This window comes from Phyllostomus hastatus, unplaced genomic scaffold (genome assembly GCF_019186645.2).
Source record: "Phyllostomus hastatus isolate PE091 unplaced genomic scaffold, TTU_PhHast_1.1 phas_scaffold_46, whole genome shotgun sequence".
In the NCBI taxonomy this organism is placed as follows: Eukaryota; Metazoa; Chordata; class Mammalia; order Chiroptera; family Phyllostomidae; genus Phyllostomus; species Phyllostomus hastatus.
In genome coordinates, this window is record NW_025334032.1 from 16,131,705 (window position 1) to 16,155,782 (window position 24,078).

Below are 24,078 nucleotides of genomic sequence, written 5' to 3' on the forward strand. Positions count from 1 at the left end.
CAACAAACTGTAAAGTGGCCACAACCAGTGGAGGGGCATATGATACTATATTTTATCACAATCTGGTTCACACATGTCCCCAAATAGACCAAAAAACACCTGCAGGCTAAGAATTTGTTTTATTCACCTTTCATTCATACAGATCTGATTCAGCAGTAAAAATCACAGGCCTGAAAGCTTGCAGGCACCCTCTACATCTTTGTTTAATACATTAATAAATTAATGAATGGCCAAAATCCATGACTTTTTATTGATATGCAAATAATTGAGATGTAAATGATCCACTGATTCTGTGTAGGAAAATCAAAATGTCTTTATTCAGCCATTCACAGTATTGTACAAATTGGGCTGTCACATGGAAATGGCATTTTTAATTCAAAGAGAACAGACCTTGTTCTACAATTATCCTGGTTCTATCAGTATTGAAATGCCAGTGGTTAGGAAGCTCTGGTAACAGGTAAATGTGTCTTTAAGCAGCATCACCTTTATGGTCTTACCTTGAAAACCTGGAACTCCTGGAGGTCCCATATCACCCTTAGCACCTGTGATTCCTGGAGAGCCACCAATCCCCTGGACACACATACAGAACATTAGTTGTGAATCACTCAGGAGATGGAGAATAAAACTCTCAAGTAACCAGTCATTGGAAAGCTGCAAAGTATCTTTGTGGATAAATGGTGTTTTGTAGTTTCCTGAATGATGCAGAAATACTGAAAAAAACCTCTGTGCATGTCTAAACAAGGTAATTGAATCAACTTGCTTCATTCACTGTGTCCCCTCTTCCTGTCCATCAGTGTGGTAAGTTCCCAGACCAGATGCCAGTCTTCACTCTGCTGTCCCTGCCCCCATCACAATGGCATGAACAGTTGGAACCCCCTAAACATTTATCGAAGCAACATGTCAATCTACCAACACCAAACTGCCTTTCTGGAAAACTGTCCTCTAAACATTCAAGCATAGTGATTTTTCTTTAGAATTAACTTCATATCTTATCTGAAAAGTGATTTTAAATATGGAAAGATAAAAAATACTCAAGGAGAATTCTTTTATTTATAATATAGCAATATTCATGTATTTTAAAACATTATCTCATGTTCAAGCCAACTAAGTACAGGTTTTCCTTTCTCTAGTTCCTTTCTCAATATATAAAAAATTGTATTATTTCTTACATACATCTGCTACTTTGCTTTACCTTAAAGGTGCCACAACCAAAATAATACAGAAGTATATAGAGCTGACCCCTGGACACTGCAGGGGTTAGGGGACCAACCCCCAGCACAGTGGAAAATTCGTGTATAGCTTTTGACTCTCCAAAAACTTAACTACAGTATCCATGGGGAATTAGTTCCAGGACCCCCTGCAGATACAAAAATCCAAGTATGCTCAAGTTCCTCATATAAAATGGCATAGTAGAACAAGGCATACTGGCTCTCCACATCTGTGAATTTCTAACTACATATTGAAAATACTGTTTTCAATCTGTAGTTGGTTGAATCTGTGAATGTAAAAGGACACAGGGGAATGCCCATATATTGATTGAAAAAAGAAAATACATACAAGTGGACCTGAGTTGCTCAAACCTATGTTGTTCAAGAGTCAACTATATACAGGCATATGTGTGTAAGCACACACACACACACACACACATTTATACGGAAGTATAGAGAAAGACAGCCACTAGGAATTGGCAGTATATTTCTATGTTACTGAGGCTTGCTTTTTAAATCAGGTCTGTCAGCAGATTGTTAAACCCATGTATTGATCTGTGTTTTAGAGTAGTATAACATTTCCCTTTAATGGTTATTGTAAAACTAGATTGTAAAAAATGTTTAATAGTTGTCTACTGTGGGGCCAGTAAAGATGGCTGATGACTGGCAAGAGAGAAGCAACTGAGGATTTGGGATTGTAACATGTGTATACACAGACACATGCATATTATTTTGTGATTCTTTAAAAAAACAACCACCTACAAATGGATAACTTACAGGCATGCCTTGGAATCCAGGGTCTCCCTTGGGTCCTGGAACACCAGGAGTCCCTGGCCAGCCTGGGCTTCCTTTGTCACCTTTCAATCCATCAAGCCCAGGGAGCCCCGGAGGCCCCATTGGTCCCGGAGGTCCTAACAACACAAAAAAGTCACACATTTGAAGTTAGAGGGTGATTTTATGTATAAGTCATTGGTTCATGGTTCTCATCACTGCCACCCAACTGTCCCCAGCCGTACATACAATAACACCACATCTATTGTCACTCAACTATTCCCAACTATATACAGCAACACCATATCAAGCTGCATGAGCCCTGAAGAAATCAAGGCAGGTCCTGGGAGGAAGAATATGATCTTCTCAATGGACAGAAAATGTTGACATAAACACTGCCATCTTGGTGTCCAAATGCCCTATGTTGCTGTGCTTAAAGGTAGCTGTGCTGCAGTACAGTCACCTTGCCTATGAGGTGGAGGTATGCCAGAACGTCACCTGGTTTAAAACAACCACCACAGGTGGCATTTGTGTCCCAGTCCTTTTCAACAACGTCCTCCCGCCTACTCTCTGGTTACTCTCACTTCTCCCCAATCACTTGTCATATATACTAAGTTCCTTGACAGATTAAGATACAAGAAAAGCACTGATCCAGCATAAACCAAACTATAAAAGCCCAATGGTTTAAAAAGTTTCAAGTTGCAATGAATGCTGCAAACTTCTTAAATAAAAACTCAATTGAGAATGTATGTATTTAAATCTCTTTTACACTTGTGTATATTTGTGCTTGCTCTTTCAGTCGCAGCTCTGACCCGGGTTAGACACGCTTACCTGGCAGGCCAGGTTGTCCCTGTGGACCACGGTCTCCTTTGGGCCCCTCCACAGGGAGGCCTGGAATACCAGGCAATCCTGGCTGTCCTTGTGGCCCCGGAGGACCCATGAATCCTTGCTCTCCTTTGGCTCCAGGAATTCCTGGGCTCCCAGCTAATCCTGGGAAACCCACCTCACCCTTTGAACCTAAACAATAAAAAGAGATTGAGATCATAACAAACGAAGGGAAGAACAGAAACGCCAGTATACTGACTGAGAAAGAGGGGCTTCTAGAAGGCACAAGAGATAAACTGGAGCTAAGTGCCCTGTTCTCTCCTTTTTATTAAATAACAATCCTACGATGGCCGGCCTAAAGAAGGGTAAGCTTAGGATACAAGAGCCTGGCTATCAATCTTTTTTAATTTTTTTTATTGCTGTTCAGTTACAGTTGTCCTCATTTTCCCCACTTACTCTACCCACCTACCACATTCAATCCTCCCCCACCTCATTGTCTTTGTCCATGGGTCCTTTATACATATTTCCTGACTTGACCCTTCCCTTTCTTTCCCATTATACCCTTCCCGCCTCCCTTCTGGTTACTGTCACTTCTTTATTTCAATGTCTCTGGTTTATTTTGCTCACTTGTTTGTTTTGTTGATTAGGTTCCACTTATAGGTGAGATCATATATCTGTCTTTCACCACCTGGCTTATTTCTCTTAGCATAATACTTTCCAGTTCCATCCATGCTGTCCCAAAAGATAGCAGTTTCTTCTTTCTTTCTGCTGCATAGTATTCCATTGTGTAAATGTACCACAGTTTTTTGATCCATTCATTGATTGATGGGCACTTGGTCTGTTTCCAGCACTTGGCTATTATAAATAATGCTGCTATGAACATCGGGTGCAGAGGTTTTTTAAAAAATATATATTTTATTGATTATGCTATTACAGTTGTCCCATTTTCCCCCTTCACTCCCCTCCACCTTGCATACCCCTTCCCACCCACATTCTCACCCTTTAGTTCATGTCCATGTGTCATAAGTTCTTTAGCTTCTAAATTTCCCATACTACTCTTGCCCTCCCCCTACTTTCTACCTACTGTCTATACTACTTATTCTCTGTGCCTTTCCCTCCTCTCTCCTCCTCCCACTCCCCTGTTGCTAATCCTCCATGTGATCTCCATTTCTGTGGTTCTTTTCCTGTTCTAATTGTTTGCTTAGTTTGCTTTTGCTTTAGGTGTGGTTGTTAATAACTGCGAGTTTGCTGTCATTTTACTGTTCATATTTTTTATCTTCTTTTTCTTAGATAAGTCCCTTTAACATTTCATATAATAAGGGCTTGGTGATGATGAACTCCTTTAACTTGACCTTATCTGAGAAGTACTTCATCTGTCCTTCCATTCCGAATGAATGCTTTGCTGGGTAGAGCAATCTTGGATGTAGGTCCTTGCCTTTCATGACTTGGAATACTTCTTTCCAGCCCCTTCTTGCTTGTAAGGTCTCTTCTGAGAAATCAGCTGATAGTCTGATGGGAACTCCTTTGTTGGTAATTGTCCCCTTATCTTTTGCTGCTTCTAGAATTCTCTCCTTCATTTTAATCTTGGGTAATGTAATTATGATGTGCCTTGGTGTGTTCCTCCTTGGGTCCAACTTCTTTGGGACTCTCTGAGCTTCCTGGACTTCCTGGAAGTCTGTTCCCTTTGTCAGATTGGGGAAGTTCTCCTTTATTATTTGTTCAAATAACTTTTCCACTTGTTTCTCTTCCTCTTCTTCTTCTGGTACCCCTATAATTTCAATGTTGGGATGTTTAAAGATGTCCTGGAGGTTCTTAAGCCTCTCCTCATTTTTTTGAATTCTTATTTCTTCATTCTTTTCTGATTGTATGTTTTTTCTTCCTTCTGGTCCACTCCACTGATTTGAGACCCAGTTTTCTTCCCATCACTATTGGTTCCCTGTGCATTTTTCTTCATTTCACTTAGTGTAGCCTTCATTTTTACATCTAATTTGCGACCAAATTCAACCAATTCTGTGAGCATCCTGATCGCCAGTTCTTTGAACTATGCATCTGATAGGTTGGCTAGCTCTTCATCACTTAGTTGTATTTGTTCTGGGGCTCTGATCTGTTCTTTTGTTTGGGTCTTTTTTTTGTCTTGATGTGCCTGTTATGTAGTGAGGGGTGGAGCCTTAGATATTCACCAGGGCAGGGCAAGCCAGTTGCTGTGTTGTGATGCTGTATGTCAGGGTAGGGTCAGAGAAGGAACAATCTCGCTTGCTCCACTCTGTCTCAGATTTCAGTCCCTTCTGCCGCTTCCCACAAGCAAATTGGGCCCTTCTGGTACTGGTTCCTAGGTGGTGGGCTTGTGTATGTTCTAGAACCCTGTGGGTCTCTCCAACGAACTCTCCTGTAAGGCTGGGAGACTCTCCAGGCACCTCAAGCCCCACAAGTGTTTTCAATCATGCTTTTAGGCTTTATTTCCCAGCACTGGGTCCCTGGGTTACACGGTCTGTCTTGCAGCCCGTTTTCACCTGGCTTATCTGCGTGCGAATGTGTGACTGCGGACAGCCAGCTGCCTTGAGTACCTCACTTGGTCTGCTTGTTGCCTCCCCGTGTCCAGGGTCTGCCACCAGGGTCTGCCAGCCACTGCTTTTTCCTGTCACGACCCTGCTCCGCCAGCCACTAACTCCGCCCCTCTTACTGGTCTGGATGAATGCTTGTCAGACTTCCATACAGTTCAATTCTCTGTCTGTTCTGGTTGTTTTTTTGTTTCTAAATTTTTGTTGTCCTTAATTTTGGTTGTGTGAGGAGGAACAGTGTGTCCACCTACACCTCCATCTTGGCTGGAAGTCCGCATAGGTTCTTTTGGATTGGTGTTTCAGGATTTGCAGGGTATAATGCCAGCAGTGGAATTTCCAGGTCAAAAGGCAGTTCCATTTTTTGTTTTCTGAGGAAATTCCATACTGTTTTCCACAGTGGCTGCACCAGGCCGCATTCACAACAACAGCATACTAGGGTTCCCTTTTCTTCACAACCTGGACAGCACTTGTTGTTTGTTGATTTGGTTATGATGGCCACTCTGACTAGTATGAAGTGGTATCTCATTGTGGTTTTAATTTGCATCTCTCTGATGGCTAGTGACGTTGAGCATCCTTTCATATTGTCTCTGGCCTCTCTGTATGTCTTCCTTGCAGAAGTGTCTGTTCAGGTCCTTTGCCCATTGGGGCAGTCCTTTTAATTGGATTGTTTGTTTTCCTGGTGTGGAGTTGTGTGAGTTCTTTGTATATTTTGGAGATCAAACCCCTGTCCAAGGTATCATTGACAAATATATTTTCCCATACTGTTGGTTCCCTTTTCATTTTGCTGATGTTTTCTTTAGCTAGGCAGAAGTCTTTTAATTTGATGCAGTCCCATTTGTTTATTCTCTCCTTTACATCCCTTGCTCTAAGGGACATATCAGTGAACATACTGCTGCATGGAATATATGAAATTTGCCTGCCTATGTTCTTCTCTAGGACTTTTATGATGTCGTGACTTACATTTAAGTCTTTTATCCACCTTGAATTTATTTTTGTGTATGGTGTAAGTTGGTGATCAAGTTTCATTTTTTTGCACATAGCTGTCCAGATCTCCCAACACCATTTGTTGAAGAGGCTATTTTTACTCCATTTTATGCTTCTGCCCCTTTTGTAAAATGCTGATTGACCATAGAGACATGGGTTTATTTCTGGGTTCTCTATTCTGTACCATTGATCTATGTGTCTGTTCTTATGCCAGCACCAGACTGCTTTGATTACCGTGGCCTTCTAATATAGTTTGATATCAGGTATTGTGATCCCTTCTATTATGTTCTTCTTTCTCAAAATTGCTGAGGCTATTCAGGGTCATTTATGGTTCCATATAAATTTTTGAAATGTTTGTTCTGTATCTGTGAAATACACCATTGACATTTTAATAGAGATTGTGTTGAATCTATAAATTGCTCTGGGTAGTATGGACATTTTAATGATGTTAATTCTCCAATCCATGAGCATGATACATGCTTCCATTTGTTTGTGTCTTCCTTAATTTCTTTTTTCAGTGTTGTGTAGTTTTTTGAGTATAGGCCTTTTACCTTCTTGGTTAGGTTTATTCTTAGGTACTTTATTTTTCTTGTTGCTATAGCAAATGGGATTTTTTCGTAATTTCTATTTCTGGTATTTCATTGTTGGTGTACAAAAATGCTTTAGATTTCTGAATGCTGACTTTGTATCCCACCGTTTTGCCAAAGTACCTTATTAGTTCAAGTAGTTTTTCTGGTGGAGTCTACAGGGTTCTCTATGTACACTATCATGTCATCTGCAAACAATGATAGTTTTGCTTCCTCCTTTCCAATTTGGATGCCTTTTATTCCCTTTTCTTGTCTGATTGCTGTGGCTAGGACTTCCAATACTACATTGAATAGAAGTGGTGAAAGTGGACACCCTTGTCTTGTTCCTGATCTTAGTTGGAAAGCTTATAGTTTGTGACTGTTGAGTATAATGTTGGCTGTAGGTTTCTCATATATGGTCTTTATTATGTTTAGGTATACTCCCTGTACTCTCACTTTGCTGAGTGTTTACATCATAAATGGATACTATACCTTATCAAATGCTTTTTCCTCATCTATTGATATGATCATGTGACTTTTGTCTTTCCTTTTGTTTATGTGATGTTTATTGACTTGAGAATAGTGTACCATCCTTGCATCCCTGGGATGAGTCCACTTGATCATAGTGTATGATCTTTTTAATGTATTGCTGGATGTGGTTTGCCAATATTTTGTTGAGGATCTTAAGAGTCTATGTGTATCAGCAATAGTGGCCTGTAGTTTTCTTTCTTTGTTGTGTCTTTATCTAGTTTTGGGATTAGGATAATGCTGACCTCATACAAAGAGTTTAGTAGTATTCTCTCTTCTTGGATTTTTTGGAATAGTTTGAGAAGGATAGAGTTAGTTCTTCCTTAAATGTTCTGTAAAATCCTCCTGTGAAAACCATCCAGTCCAGGGCTTTTGTGCACTAGGAGTTTCTTTTTTTTATTACTGCTTCAATTTCACTAGCTGTTATTGGTCTGTTCAGGCTTTCTGCTTCTTCTTGCTTCAGTTTTGGAAGATTATATGTTTCTAGAAATTTTTCCACTTTACTCAGGTTTTCAAATTTCTTGGCATATAATTGTTCATAGTAATTTCTTACAAACTTTTGTATTTCTGTGGTGTCCATTGTAATTTCTCCGCTTTCATTTCTGATTTTATTTATTTGAGTCCTCTCTCTTTTTTCTGGATGAGTCTGGTTAAAGGCTTGTTGATTTTTTTACCTTTTCAAAGAACCAGCTCCTGCATTTATTGATCCTTAGAATTGTGTTGTCGGGCCCCATGTTGTTTAATTCTGCTCTGATCTTGATTATTCCCTTCCTTCTACTTGCTCTGGGCTTTGTTTGCTGTTGGTCCTCCAGTTCTTGTAGATGTAGGGTTTGGCTGTTTATTTGAAATGTTTTTTAGGTAGGCTTGTATTGCTATGAACTTCCCTCTCAGGACTACCTTCATTGTGTCCCATGGGTTTTGGACTGTCGTGAGTTCATTTCCTTTTGTTTCCAGAAACTTTCTGATTTCTTCCTTGATCTCATTCTTAACCCATTCATTGTTTAATTGCATGCTATTCAGTCTCCATGATTTTGAATGTTTTTGAGTTTTTTTCCTTGAGGGTAGTTTCTAGTTTTAAGTCCTCATGGCCTGAGAGAAAGCTTGATATGATTTCAATTTTCTTGAATTTGTTGAGACTTGTGTTGTGCCCTATCATGTGGGCCATCTTTGAAAATGTTCCATGTGCATTTGAAAAGAATGTGTTTTTTTGCTTCTTTGGGATAAAAGGTTCTATGTATAACAATTAAGTCCATTTGATCTAGTATATCATTCAGATCCATGATATCCTTGTTGATATTTTGTTTGGAAGATCTATCCATTGTTGACAGTGGGGTGTTAAAATCCCTTAGTATAAGTGTGTTGCTGTCTATATCTTTCTTGAAGTCCTCCAAGATTTTTTTATACATTTGGGTGCTCCTATGTTGGGTGTATGTGTGTGTGTGTGTGTGTGTGTGTGTGTGTGTATATATATATATATATATATAAATGTATATATATATATATATAAAATGTTTATGTCATCTTGATGAATTCTTCTCTAGAGTATTATGAAATGTCATCTGTGTCTTTTTATGGCCTTTGTTTAGAAGTCTGTTTTGTCTGATATAAGTATTGCTACTCCACCTTTTTTTTCCTGTCCATTTGCTTGGAATATTTTTTTCAAGCCCTTCACTTTCAGTCTGTGTAGGTCTTTTGTTCTGAGGTGGGTCTCTTGTAGGCAGCATATGTGCAGGTCATGTTTTCTTACCCATTCAGCTACATCCATATGTTTTTTATTGGGGAATTTAACCCATTTACATTTAAGGATCTTATTGTTATTCATTGCCATTTTCCCTTTGTACCTGTGTTCCTCGCTTTCTCTCTCTCTCTCATTCTTTTTCTCCATCTTCTTACAGCAATCCTTTTAGCATATCTTGCAATGCCAGTTTGGTGGAGATATATTCTTTTTGCCTTCTTTTGTCAATCTTGACTATAGTTCTTTATACTTTTTAAACAAAGTGTTCTATAGCAAAGGCATTTGATTATATGCTTATATAAGCCTGTAAGCAATGACATTGCTAAAATTAAAGGTTCATTCCACCAGTAGGGGAATGAATAAACAAACCACATTATATCCTCACCATAGAACACCAATCAGCAAGAAAAAAAAAACATAGAACCATTGACACAAGCAACAACACAGATGAATCACAAACTAATTATTTTGTGAAAAAAATCAAACAAAAAGTAAAATACGGTAGGATTCCATTTATGTAAAATTCTAGAAAATGCAAGCTATAGTGCCAAAAAGCAGATGGATGGTTGGTTGGGGGCAGGAAGAAGCAGGAAGGGGGATGACAAAGCAGCACAGGAAACTTTTGGAGTGAAGGGTATGTTAACTATATTGAATGTGGTGATATTTTCATGAATGCATACATATATCAAGACATCAAATTGCACACTCCATATATGTGCACTTTATTGTATGTCAATGGTAATAAAACTGTCTTAAAAGGTTTTTTTTAAGTAAGAGATTTTAGGGAAAAAGGCCTGCATGTTTAATTTTAAACATATTACCCAGAACTTGCTAATAAAATACAAAAATTCTAGGGTTATTTCAAGGTGGTTAGAAAAAAGGGAGATAGGGTCATCACCTAAAATTACCAGAGAGCCCCTCCCTATGACTTTCTCCTGCCATTTCACAAGGCAATGTATCCAAACCACACATTGTACGGTGGTTTCTCGTGGGCCAGCAGAACATGTCAGTTAGATTGTCTCAAACCCAGTATCTATTGTCCATGTCCAATTGCTTCATTGAAAGTGTTCACCCTGTTCTGCAGGTACCATGTGCATAACTGATGAGTTGAAAAGGAAGAACACATTTAGCAAATGTTACCTTTCTCTCCTTTGGACCCTGGAAACCCTGGGAATCCTCTTGCGGGTACACCTGTAAAATGAGAGTGGGAAGCAGTGTTTGTCTTTTCTAAAACAGTTGATCTGCAGGTACAGTACAAAGCAGTACTAACTCTTCGTACCGACACCCTGTGCCATTTGCAAAACATGAAAATTAGTTCATTGCACCTCGGGAGTAAAATTATATTCTTATAGTTGTCCTAAGACACCCTTGACTGGATACATATAATTTAGTACCTTTTTCCTAAGTACCTTTCAGCTCAGAACCATTATGGCATTTAGCAGAAATAATCTGTACAAATGAGAACCTATTTCCTACTACTGTCTGGAGACTCACAAATTGGCTTTTCTCAGATGACTGTCCAACTAATAGCTATTCTCGAGGGAGGCAGGGAAAGCTAGAGACATTTGGGGAAGCAGATGCTGGGTAGCCCACCAGTGTGAATGAAGCCCACAGGCTTCAGGGAAGATTACAATGGGGGGAAGGAGCTGTGGAGGCATTTTTTTAAGAATTCTTTTTATAGGAAAATGAATGTACATAATATAAACATACAATGTACTGAATGAAAAAAATGAACTTAAAAAAGAGGCCAACACTAACAGTAATAAATGCCCCTGACAGCCTCCCCCATCCCCCTGACCCGGGGTAACTTCTAGCTACTACAAGTATGTACGCAATTGTTATCCTCCAAACTTGCAGCTAGCACTTTTGCCCAAGTTGCAATCTGCCCCCGAGCCCCTCCACCCCGCCATCAGTGATAGAAGCCGATTCAGGAAACAGCAAATATTCCCAGGACCACTTCCCTAAAGAGAAGGACCACACCAGGCAGCGAAGGCAGTGATCTGGGCTTTGTGCATGTGTCTCCTTCTCTCACCACTGAGAGCTCAAGCAGTTTCAAGGATAGATTTCCGTAAGTGTTTGTGAAATAAATAAATAACCGCCTTCCCACTTTCTCCTTTTCTCATCCAAGACTGCTCCATTTGTCCACACTGGTGTTTAAATGGCTACAAGAATGAAGCATAGGTGTCCCTTTATACTCAGCTCCGGGCACTTGGCACTCTGTAAGTCTCTGGGGGATTGTTTACTCCAGAAAACAGTCCCATTCTGAAAGGGAATGGCAGCTGGACATACCTGGTTCACCCTTCTCTCCCGCCGACCCTGGAATTCCATCACTGCCGGGTTCCCCTTTCTGGCCAGCAGGGCCGGTCGGGCCAGCCTGCCCAGGAAGACCTCAAAGAGAAAGGTCATGTCAGTTAGGCATGGAATCTCTCGTAACACCCTGGTCTGCAAGAAAAAAATGCTACATTCCCAAGCACACCTGGTGTCCCCGAGTTTATTCCTGACATCCTTTCCATACTGCTAATAATATTACTGCTTTCCGATCCCAAAATGCTGGTGAGAGTGGAGAGAAAGTACATCAAGCTCTTCTGCCAACCCATGTAAAACCACTTCTAGAACCAATTGGAATTAGCTATAAAACCAGTTCACAGACTTTGGTTCTAGTTCCTAACTGGTGACCAGACCTTGAAATGGCTCTGTAAGACCCCCACAGGCTCAGTTTATTCATCTGAGAAGTGACAGGGTAGGCCCAGCTGACCTCTTGTCATCTAGAGGTCACCCAGTGACATGCTGGGCCCACTACTCGCTATTTGTGAGGGTAGCTCCCTGGGAGTTTTGATGTCCCATATCCTTAGCCATTGCGTTGGCTGATTTTCCATGGGCCCCAGTCTGTGTTCTAAAAAGCAGTCTCTACCTTGTTCTCCTTTGGCGCCAGGAATGCCATCCAGTCCTGGGGGGCCTCTGTCACCTTTTTCTCCAGGCAACCCAGGGCTTCCTAAAGAAAAAAACAGAATACCAGAATGCCCATGACTTTGAGTTTTTCTTTGTCATCTCTGAACCCCAAGCTCAGGGGAAGGCTCCAGCCCACCTACCTGGATAGCCAACATTTCCTGGTGATCCTTTGGGGCCCGGAGACCCAGGCATGCCTGGGAGCCCACTGCTTCCTTTTTCTCCCTTCTCTCCAGGACTTCCTGGAAAACCTGCTCTCCCCTGATCTCCCTGTAAGTAAAAATCAGGCCCATTAACTTTACATCTGTCCTTGAACATGTGTCTGTAGATGCTTTCTGAATAATCCCACACATTTTGGTATAATAGATATTGCATTGCAGGGTTCATTTCCAGCTTTCTAACCAAAGAATCAAATTCCATCTCTGAAAAGAGGAAAAACTGGAAACCCAGAGCAAAAGAGCCAATTGTCTGTGTCTACTTGTATGTTCCTCTTCAACCTCCCCTTTTTTTCTCCAGGGACAACTTGGTGCCCTAGCCTCTCAACAAGTTCCCAGATTTTTCCTTGGGATGGTGTTGTGAATAAAAGTGGAGAGGAAAGGCAACTCATAATAAATTGAGGGAAATTGTTCTATGTTATGATTCATTTAACGTGCTGAGATACTTCCTAAAATTTTCTCATGAAGGATTTCCCCTTAGATGGATGGGAGGGGAGGTTTCCATACAGGGTACTGTTACCTTTGCCCCTGGCAGTCCAGGAATTCCAATGCCAGGTAGGCCTGCCTGTCCTTTTTCTCCTTTTGTTCCCTTCTCTCCAGGTGAGCCAGGGAGCCCCTGAGAGCCAGGGATTCCAGGCACACCCTTTTCTCCAGGTAGTCCTAAAAATGCAAACAACTGAAACTTAAATGTGTGATAAGCAGGTGCTAATAATAAAAATTAAAAAATGACCTCCCCCAATTGGTGTGACTCAGTTGGCCATCATCCCACAGAGCAAAAGGTTGCCAGTTCAATTCCTAGTCAGGGCACAAGCTTGGGTTGTAGGTTCAATGTTTCTCTTCCTCTCTTTCTCCCTCCCTTCCCTTCTCTCTAAAAATAAATAAATAAAGTCTAAACAATGAAAAAGCACTCTGACAGCCAACTACAAATAAGGTAAAAGAACATGTATCCCTTCATTTATTCATCTTTAAGTCATCCTGGCAGAGGTCATCCATCACCCAAATCTCATTGAAGCCACATGAAAAAACTTCTATCTTTTAAAGACAATCATTTCATAAAGAGAGAAAATACATTAACTGCTTAGTATACTCACTTTCACAACAACAGAAGAAATGAATTTTATGTTCTATATTCTACAATCAGCTCTCATTATCCAAATGAAGCAGAGGGGCGTGAGGCTGGCCATAAAGAGTACATGTGTACTTGGTTTTATAATGTATGTGGGTAGCCAAACCTATTTACAATAAGTGTAACCAGCAACCTGGACACCTCTTGTCTTGACTTCCTCTTCCCTTCCCTAGGCGAGTTCTGAGAAGCCTTAGCACCCATACCAATCCAGAGTCCAGAGCTCTCTGCCTTCTCTCACATGCCTCCTGTCTGATTGCTGTGATTGGAGCAAATGCTGATGGCAAAGTGTCAAGGCCAGGTCAGAAGACTGGGGCAGAGGGGCCCGAAGAATTCTGCTGAGCTAGAAATATCAAAGGACTTTAGGTACATTAGCTTCTTATGCTGACAAAACTGAATAAAAACTATAAACATCTCCTGGGGAGATAATAGCCTGCTGGATAATCACTTGGAGATAACTGAAAGTTGATGGTGTACAGCCCATGTTTTGTTATTCAACTATGATTTTTGTTTTTTAGCAATGGTCATAGTGTCAGCCAAATGCCATCCATCCCTAAGCAAGAGCCCATAAAAACTGAAGATGTACATTTGTGTAAAAGACACAACTGCCTGGATTATGTCCTCAGCGCACTGGATCTCATCCTACAGACCTGTCCCACAGCAATGCATGTACGTGTGCCAGAGAGAAGACTCCTTTTCTAAATCTAACGTACCTGGCATGCCCATTCCACCAACCGACCCTTTTGGTCCAGGAAGTCCTGGAGCACCTGGGGTTCCGCTTATGCCTGGATCACCTTTAGGTCCTAGAATAATAAAGTGAAAAACCAAACAAGTTGATACCTATGAAATATGCTGGTTAACATTTTCTCAGCATGAGCTCCTGCCATGATGGTGAACTTGACCTCAACTTCATACCTGGCTGGCCGGGTTGCCCTGCTTGGCCGTCTTTTCCAGGCACTCCTGGAGTTCCAGGGTCTCCTCGAGCTCCTATATCACCACTTGGTCCAACTTGTCCTACATACACACACAAATAATGATGACCCATGCCTACTTTAAATAGGGCAGTGTAGTAGAAACAGATTGGTTTGACATTTTGTGTGGAGAACCAAACAACTGATTAGGCAAGTCATTCTATCTCTAGTGTTCAAACCTCCCTCCAGGTTACCTTGTACTCCTTTCTCTCCTTTTTGACCCTTCATGTCTTTAACTTTCTCCATATCCATGGACCCAGGCTGGCCAGGGAGACCAGTATCTCCTTTGTCCCCCTTGAAGCCAGGATCTCCCCTGGGTCCTGAAGAGCCTGGGAAGCCAAGGTCCCCTACAGAGAAAAGAGAAAGTACATAGTGTGATGTGGCTAAATGTCTCAGAGGCACTGACAAAGTGCGTCATTCTTTCTGGCTAGTATAAACAGCTGATAAAGAAAGTATAAAGGATAGAATGTCCAAAAATTGCATTAAATGGTAAATGTCTGAGTTACCTAGAAGAATCTGACTCCAGGTAAATGAACAATAAAGCCATTTTTTAGAATTACTTGCTAGCAATTGTAATATATGTGAATTTGCTTATTAGTTTAAATAATTTAGATTTTCTCTCCTCAAATACCTTTATCACTCCTGTTCATAGTACCTCTCAATTCTATACAAAATAATAGAGTGGGAATTTTACTATTCTACTAATAAACAAATCACCATTTTCATGTCTCACATTCAAAGTCAATTTCTTTTTTAAAGAAAATTATTTTGGAATTATTTTAAAAGATAAGAAATAAAGATTAAGACATAAACTTGTCCAATTCGTTCATTTAATTCTAAGGACTCTGTTCCTGTGACTTTGCATGAATGAAGATTCCACCATTTCTCAAAAAAAAAAAAAAGAAAGAAAAGAAAAAAAAAAAAAGGAATCTCAACTGGGCCTGAAGCCTGTCTTCTCTCTGATTGGTTGGCAGAACACGGCCTTCAACTGTACACACATTGTGTACCATGAACTCCTGTTGGAAGAGAAATCTTCCAGGTCCTTGCTTGATCTTAATTTCTTTCCTTTGCCTCTTGAAATGAAATGTGATCTAAAAACATTCAAGAATTTTCCAAGAGGCACCAAGACACAGACATAAGACAGGCTTTTCTGGAGTTAACCAGATCCCTACCTTTTTCACCCGGCAATCCTGGCAGGCCCGCTGGTCCTGGAGAGCCAGGCTGCCCAGGGGTCCCCATGACGCCCATCTCTCCCTTGAGACCTGTGGCCAGATGGAAGGACTGTGAACACTGATGGCAGATGCTAAAGGTCATGAACAAGGTAAGGTAAGGTATCGCCTCAGCAGGAGTTCACAAATCATTTACCTGGAAACCCAGGAAGTCCTGGTGCCCCCTGCTGTCCAGGAAAACCTGGAGGTCCTAACTGTCCCTTTAGGCCAGGGAGCCCTTGACTCCCTTTATCTCCTTTGGGGCCCGGCATGTCTAGGCCTGGGAATCCAGGGAAGCCTTTCTCTCCTTTCACTCCAGGAGGGCCTGAAAGTGGGTGAAGAGCAAAATAACTGTTAGCAGAATTTAGAGTAGTCTGCACTGCCTTTTACTGGCTTTAACTGCTTCTTTCTACAGAAAGTATGTGAACCTGCCCACATTGGGGGGCTGAGACGACTGTCACCTTCTCAGATAGTGGTGTTTGGGGCCACTGAGGCAGTCAATGCATAAACAATGTCCCAAGACAAAGTCCCTCCTTTCTGCTAGCAGTATTCAGTAATTACCACTCTCTCCGCCCAGCCTCTTTGTAGTATGCAGAACTAAGACTAGCTGTTCTTTACTGCTTTTCACTGATTGTCTTGCCATATACCACCACCACCATCTTAGTTCTAGAATGATTACTAAAGGCAAATGAAGCTTCTCAGTTTAAGTCTTCCACAACTCATTAACCCTTCTGTGGAAAGATAAGACATACACACCATTTTGAATTAGAAAACATTATTGACTATACAATAAAGGGGACTGGCACGTAAACCAAGCCCAGTGGGAGAAAAAGGAAGACACCTGCAACTACATTTAAGCAGAGTCAATCTTATTGCCACAAAACAGAATTTACTTTTTCCCTTTTTAGTCACAGATTCTGCTAATCTCCCCTTCATAGAGACTCCAGCATCAGCTCCTATCCATTTATAAATATGACTTAGAGAAGAAATGATTCTGCAAGAATATCACATCACCTGATGACCCTGGTGGTCCCTGTCTTCCAGGGGGGCCCATCACTCCAGGGGGACCTATTCCAGGAACTCCCGGAGCCCCTTTGGGACCTTGCAATCCAGGAGGTCCTGGGTCACCTGGATGGGGAAGAAATTGTGAATGAACCACATGGGGACCACAGCACGCTTCACAGCATATGCCACCTACTTATACAATAAGCCACAACAACAGAAAACCACATGCTCTAGCCCTTCTAGGATTTTCATCATTCACCAAATACTTACTGAGAACCTAACAGGTGTTCTGGGGACACAAAATAAACAGACCCTGTCTTTGCCACAGTCTAGATTTATTTGTAAGAAGTTACCTCTGCTTCCCTGAAGGCCAGGGGGCCCGATTGCTCCATGCTCTCCAGGAACGCCTGGTCCCCCGATGCTTCCCTTCTCCCCAGGTGTGCCGGGAATGCCTGGAAGACCTGGCAATCCTTTGGGTCCTGGCAGACCAATTCCAGGCTCTCCCTGGAAGTCCCCAAAGCACAGAGAAGCAAGTTGACCAGCGAAGCCCATCATTTTATCAAGCCAAGAGAAGAGATTAAGTGCAGACTGTTAACTGACATTGCAATGAATTTACTAACATCTGTCCAATCCTCTTCAGTTTGCAAAGCTTCCTCACACCTACTATTCCCTTTCAATCTCACTACAAGCTGAAAAGATAGGCAATTTTTATTATTTTCATTTTACAAAGCAGGAGAGTCCAGGCTCCCCACAGTTGAATGACTTATCCAAGGTCACAAAGGCAGGATGTCCACACAGGTCTCCTGGACCCCAGACTCAGCTGCCATGTGTCTGTGAAGAGCTGACTCTAAACAATGGACGAAACACCAAATATGATGGGTGGCCAGCTAATTGATACTTTCTTAAGAAGTGGAAAAGTTCCAGGACTCAAACAGGACCCCATTTATGTAATATTTGCTTCACTGAAGGCTTTCACATCAAATTAAACGTTTAAAACTATTTCAGGAGTCAGAGTGCTTTGACAAATACAAATAATTAAAAATAAAGAAAGAATCTTGAGGGCCTGTGAGTGCTTTCAAAACAGCCCCAATATAGGTGCTGACATCGGCCATGTGAAGCAGTAGGAGGACATTTTGTCGGTCACAGTGCCCCTCTGGTGTTCACTGTAGGTGACAACTTCCAGATGAGTACTCTTTGGACAGGAGGGGGCATTGGTGACTTCTCTACACCTCCCAGCAGGACATTTGCAAAACAGCAGAAACTCAATGCAAGGGATTTCTGAGAAAGCACAATATTTTAAGTCATGAACCAAATCTTTACTTCCAAGTCCATTTGGTGTTTACTAATGCATGAGTCTCACATGTTTAAGGTGATCTACCTACCACCACTGCTGACTAATTTTTCAAATCAACTTTAGCTTAGGAGTGTTGTATGAAGACAAATTTCCGAAGGCTTCTATTATGTCTTAGCCACATGGAGCAGGGACACCATGAAGTTAGGTGTTTCTTAGGAAGGAGTTTCCCCAGGGTCACTGAGGCACAGCTGCCTCTGGTCCACCTGCCAAACCCCCACAGCTTTACCCGTCCTGCCCAACAGAAAGGAAACAGGCCAGCCTAGTTCTAGGTTGGCAAGGACTCATGCCTTTTGGCAATTTCACTTCCTTCTTTATAATGAGAATAGGAAAGGTTCTAACCAACAGTCACCTACACCTCCTGAGCAAAATTTCAACTATCAGCAAGTGGTCAGAAGGAAGTTTGAGGGCAAGGAGAGTCCTGAAGTCACACAAGCCCAGGGACTCCCAAACAGGGCTGTTTTGCCCCTGCCGATGACATTTGGTAATGTCCGGAGATATTTTTGGTGGTCACAATTAGGGGTAGGTGTGGTGTGTTCCTTCAGTACCTGGGGTTAGAGGTCACAGAGGAGCCTGCTAAGGACTACAAATGTTCAAAGCAGCCCCCACCACAAAGAATCAACTGGACCAGCCAGTCAATAGCGCAGAAGCTGAGAAACCCTGTGCTAGCCCCTCCTGGGGTCCTATAACATCTTATAGGACAGTGGCTTTTAAACAGCTTTCTTCTGCCACTCACAATAAGACAGACACTGTACTTTGAGATCTAGTATAGACACAAGCAAGAACATACTCATAAAGCTGAAACAAATGATTCTCCCCAAAACATTTCCTACCATGTGCTATATACTTTGGTATTTTCTATTCTATGCTATTTCATTAAAAAAACAACATGCTGACCCCATGTATCCTGTGAGACTACTAACCCACATTTTATGTGACCAATTAGTCACAAAGGATGGAGGGCACAGCAATCTAGAAAATACTCAGCACCCACCTTTTGGCCGGGCAAACCTGGGTTGCCAGGTAAGCCATTAGATCCTGGGCGACCTGGATTTCCAGGAAGTCCCACATCTCCAGGTATGCCATCAACACCTATTTTGAAGAAACAAAATAATAATGTAATTATTATTAATCCCACTTTCTTCACTTTTTTTACACTTGCTCAAAAGTGCCTGAACTGATTTGAGATGGCCAACAACAAGGAAGCCTTATTGAGGAGGTTCTAGAAGGAAGATGAGACCATCCTGGTCACGGCAGTACCACCAGTGCCATCTGGGGCAGCTCACGGGCCATGGACCACTCTCAGTGCCTACAGCTTCCTCCTCTTTGTCTCTTGCACCAATCCCCATCCCATCCTCTTCCACTCACTTTTGAAATTCTCTTTCCTGTTCTACTCCCCACCAAAAAGACAAACTCCCTGGCATTGGAAAACTAAGAAAGGCACTTTAGACTCTTACTATTCGAAGTAAGTGTGGCCACGGGTCAGGAACATCACAGTTGCCCTGCTAGAAATCCAGCCCAGATCTACAGAAATTGACCCCCACTTTCACAAAACCACTCATGACTCATGGACACACTGAAGTTTAAGAAGCGCAGCCTTAGATCATTGGTTCTCAAATAAAGCTGCACCACACTGGAGGCACGTGGTGACTTTTAGACACTGGGTCCCAACTTGAAGGTTCTGACAGGCTTTCTTATAGCTGTGAAGTGAAATCGAAGAGACTGGTTTATACTCTCCCCGTGGGATGTGAAATTCCATGACACGCAGTTATTTGTAAGTGTGCAGAAACACAAACCTGAATCAGACCTGCTGCAGGGCTGCTGTGCCGAAAGACCTTGACAGAGAGTGGACCTAACCACCCACCAACATCTGCATCTCCAGCCAGCTTCATGAGATGTGGTCAAAGGGCCTCTAATTAACGAGACATTTATCAGCTAAACTCTACCTGTCATGATGGCAATGGTATGGCTCTCCTATGGAATACAGTGGGGATCGTGAACATGCAGAAGGCCTACGCATTGTCCCCCAGGAACTTGGAGAGTCACCAAGAGCCTTCTGCTATGACAGAAGTGGCCATGTGTATGGGCAGGTAGCACACAGCTCCTGGAGGAAACAGGCTGCTGCCTCTTGTTCTCCAAGCATGAAGGCCTACAACCTTAACAGTGAATGTGACACATGCCTCTAGATAAGAAGCCAGGAGATAGGAGAAGTCTCTAAACTGGATAAGTGGTCAATAAAATTGGGGTCAGGATGCCTCCCAAATGAGAAAGAGACACCCCATAATCACTTAGAGTGCCTTCACAGTCGTAGACCATGTTTGTAACGGCAATTCCATATATCAGGGTCTACCTGGAAGACTAGTCGAATAAGAAAGGAACACAAATGGGTAAAATTGTCCTCTTTACTTCCTTACAACTTTCATAAAGAAGTATTGGTTCTAACATGTCAGTGCCTTGTGGGGATGCTAACCCCACAGTATAGAGGCCTTGCCCCCGTGAATGAAGCCCCCTCCTCATTCCTGCATACCCTTGTCCTTGACCTTCCCTCTGACTTCCAAACCTAGTCTGGTGTAGACCCCAGTTGGCTGTGTATTTCCTTCATTGATGACAGGGATCTCCCTCAGGGTGGGTTTAAACAGATGTAACATCTGCCAGCTTCCTGGGCAGCTTCCAGTCCCCTAAGGCTCCAACTCTTTGCCAACCAAACCACTCTGCTGGCAGGCACCATTGCACCCATGGCCTTGATGACTGAAATCACCATTCTCCACACCATGCAGTTCACTGGCACACTTTCCCTTAACTGCACGGTCACTAACTCGCATAATACGTTCAGGTTTATTGCCTCTTGTGCTCATAAAATTCAAGTAAAGATGAACAGAGAGACCATAGCCATTGCCGCTGATCAGCCAGGAGATGAAGGCTACCAGTGTGGCCCACAGGGGCCAGGGCCAGAGCCATGGGCCCACTCATCATTGGGCTCATCCTGCCAGTTTACCTTTGGGGCCTGGAGGTCCTGGGAATCCAATCCCTGGCTGGCCAACAGCACCCCTCTCTCCTGGGAGGCCAGGTCTTCCCGGGGTTCCAGGGAAACCTCGATCACCTGTCGTGGGCAAGACCAATGGTCAGTGTGAGGAAAACCTGAGAATGTTCCAATTCTATCTCCAGGTGAAGAAGAACTCTAAATGTACCTTGAGGCCCTTGGAAACCTGGGGAACCCGGAAGTCCATCTGCTCCAGGAGGACCAGGTAAAGGAACAACTCTTCCTGCTTCACCCCTGAGACCTGGGGAAAAAAGATCAAGGACAGTGTGGGGCACAGCCTCACATCCTCTGAGCATACCTTGTGTACCTGGACAGATACCTCTATCTCCTCCTGCTACTTTTCTAGAATCCTCCAGTGTTCCCCCTCACCACAAAAATTACGTCCACAGTGATCTAGATTGGTTTGATGGAAGAATTCCTTAATATTCCAAAATAAGACTCATGAAAAGCTAAAAAATCTACCATGACAAGGTGAGGGTAATCTCTTAATTAGTCTTGTCTCAAAAAGTCAAAATATTTTTACTGTTCTTTCTCAATTTCCCAGCCAGTACTAATTCTGAGTTGCTTTGAGACCAACCTAAATTACGTTCATCTGGTGCTAAATTGTCTTCACAACATGCTAACCAGGCAATCATGCATTAGTGGTAACCGTGCAGCTGGACAGTCATGTGCTGTCTCGATCAGCACAAGCTAGGAGGTGCCAGCCCAGCCCCTGGGACGTTCGTGCCTAGGAGATCCGCTGGATGGCAGGATTTAGCTGTTAAGGAAGGACCAAAGGGCTCATCTCCAGGAATGTGCGAACTGACTTTTCGCAAACCTTATAAGAATTCAAGATAACGTAGGGTCTTCCAATAACAGCCAACATATTCTTCAGCTACAGATTGTGGGAAATGTCTATCAACTGATCCCAACATGTATTTGCTATCAGTTCTACCCCTGAGAAGGAGGCTTTTACGATCACCAGAGTAAACAGAGTTTTGGCAGATCAAAGAAGGTTGGGTTTCTAATCCAGAAACTGACTGGGTCCGGGTAGAAGGAAACTCTACAGAATGTGGACAAAGATCAACAGCACTGTCAACACCTTCGGGAGCCTTCTTCCCTTCCCCATCCTGCCAGGGTGCATCTCTATGTGCCCCAGTTGGTTTTTCTGATGGTAGTTTCTGGCCAAAAAGGTCTGATTCCTTTTTATAGCTCTGCAAGCTTTCGGATCCCACAAGTACAAAGAACACTTAGTATGCTGATTGTGGAATCAGGAGCTGAAGAGAAGTGATCAGAGGTCTCTTTTCCAAGACTGGGGTCTTCCTGAGTCAAACCCAGTATTTCTCTGCTCCCAAAGAGTCAAAAAAAGAGACATTTCTTGCTAAACATAGAATAATTATCAGTGGAGTCATAACTTGGTGCTAAATAGTCAAGGTTCTCACAAACAATGAGAGTTACAATAATAATTGATATGTTAGAATGCTAAACTTGGACTTCCATCAAAGACTGGCTAATATTTCCTGGCAGCAGAGTGCTTATGAACTTTACACTATGTCTTAATAAGGAAATAATAGTTCCCAATGGGCACAGAAACTGATAAAAGTTGGCCTAGATATATGACTGGTGACAGAATAAGCAAATCTGTGAGCAAGAAGGCCCTAATGTAATTGCTCCTGCAGAGTTTTGGTTGGATAGTTGATTATCCAGCTACTTAGTTAATATGTTTTTCAACATTTGCTAGTGACACAATTTTAATTACCCAAACCCCTTTCATTCATTTTTTACAGCTTTTAAAATGTCTTAGGAATGCACACTTCCTTTTCTCCTCTATACCCAAGCCATTCCTGGCCTCTACTCCTCTCATTCCAGGATTTTCTAGATAAAGATATGAGTGTTCCATTTATACTCTGAATCTCCCATTCAACTAATGACTTATTGGGAGCCTAGTGCATGCCAGGCCTAGGGATTCCCCTTATGCACTTTTGTAGCTGATAATAAGGCTATAATAGAGAAGGCCTGTGCGATGCCCTCACACGACCATTTCTCCAGATTCTCTGCCAAAGTCTGGACCGTGAGCTTAGGAGGGCAGGGCCAAGTCTGTCTTGCTTATCACTTTCTGATCACCACTTAGCATCATGGTTGGCACATACCATCACAGAAAAAAAGAAAAACAGTCAGCAAATGACTGAAACCAACATATAATTAAATATCAATAGTGAAGTTGACACTACAGTGGAATTAGTCAACAGGCAGGGGCCTATCAAGGGAGATGTGGAGAGTACATTGCATGGGATATCCAGAAGCCAAAATGGACAATGCATGAAGGAAACACAGAAAATGGATGAGAAAATAATGGGCTTATGATGGAATCACTTCCACAGAAAAGGATGACTTTAGCTGGTATATGCTATATATTTATTATTTAAAAAATCATCTACTTAAATTCTTTTCAGCCAGATCCTATATAGTACCTGGCCCATTTTATATACAAATAAAGGTACAAAAAGGCCAAAGAAGGGCTTTCCCACAGCACCTCAAGGAGAACTCAAACGTCTCCGCATCTCACGACCCTTGTGCATCTTTGTGCTCCACCTGAGGTCCTCAGGCCTCACCTGGCTGGCCTGGGGATCCAGGATTTCCCGGAAGGCCTGCTTGTCCTTTGTCACCAACAGGGCCTATTGGTCCATATCCTGGAGGCCCAGGAGGGCCGATGTCACCACGACTGCCGGGAAATCCAACCCCTCCTGGGGGGCCACGGTCTCCTTTTAATCCTATTAAACCCTGATGTGAAAAGAGGAAAAGAAATGCTATCAGCAGACATACCAACACTCCTGTCCACATTTTTCCCCTCTGGAGTAAATAAGTACTAGGCTTTAATGGGTTTAAGCTATTTATTCACTATAACCCTCCAACAAAGGTCAACTTGGAATTACTAAATGAAACCAGCAGTTTCTTCTCTAAGCTGAGCAGTCGTCCTCCCTCCCTTACCCTACATAAGAAGACACTTCAAAGAGTGAGTTATTTATATCTGGCATCTTCTTTTAAAGGATGATTTGACCCCCAAT

The 24,078-nt window shown here is 42.3% G+C and overlaps 1 protein-coding gene across 1 annotated transcript in view; it reads right to left on the reverse strand.

The window, feature by feature from the left end:
- Positions 1-24,078, reverse strand: part of COL4A1 (collagen type IV alpha 1 chain) — a 156,116-nt gene that overhangs the window by 15,414 nt on the left and 116,624 nt on the right. The window contains exons 26-44 of the mRNA XM_045821227.1: positions 23,626-23,794; positions 21,183-21,275; positions 20,990-21,094; positions 18,989-19,086; positions 16,997-17,147; positions 16,653-16,766; positions 15,796-15,963; positions 15,603-15,692; positions 14,625-14,777; positions 14,375-14,473; positions 14,173-14,262; positions 12,857-12,996; positions 12,265-12,391; positions 12,087-12,167; positions 11,465-11,563; positions 10,316-10,366; positions 2,811-2,996; positions 1,986-2,119; positions 498-570 (exon numbers count right to left, since the gene is read on the reverse strand). Coding sequence (XP_045677183.1) covers positions 498-570; positions 1,986-2,119; positions 2,811-2,996; positions 10,316-10,366; positions 11,465-11,563; positions 12,087-12,167; positions 12,265-12,391; positions 12,857-12,996; positions 14,173-14,262; positions 14,375-14,473; positions 14,625-14,777; positions 15,603-15,692; positions 15,796-15,963; positions 16,653-16,766; positions 16,997-17,147; positions 18,989-19,086; positions 20,990-21,094; positions 21,183-21,275; positions 23,626-23,794 — 2,221 coding nt within the window. The remainder of the gene's footprint in view (positions 1-497; positions 571-1,985; positions 2,120-2,810; positions 2,997-10,315; positions 10,367-11,464; positions 11,564-12,086; positions 12,168-12,264; positions 12,392-12,856; positions 12,997-14,172; positions 14,263-14,374; positions 14,474-14,624; positions 14,778-15,602; positions 15,693-15,795; positions 15,964-16,652; positions 16,767-16,996; positions 17,148-18,988; positions 19,087-20,989; positions 21,095-21,182; positions 21,276-23,625; positions 23,795-24,078) is intronic.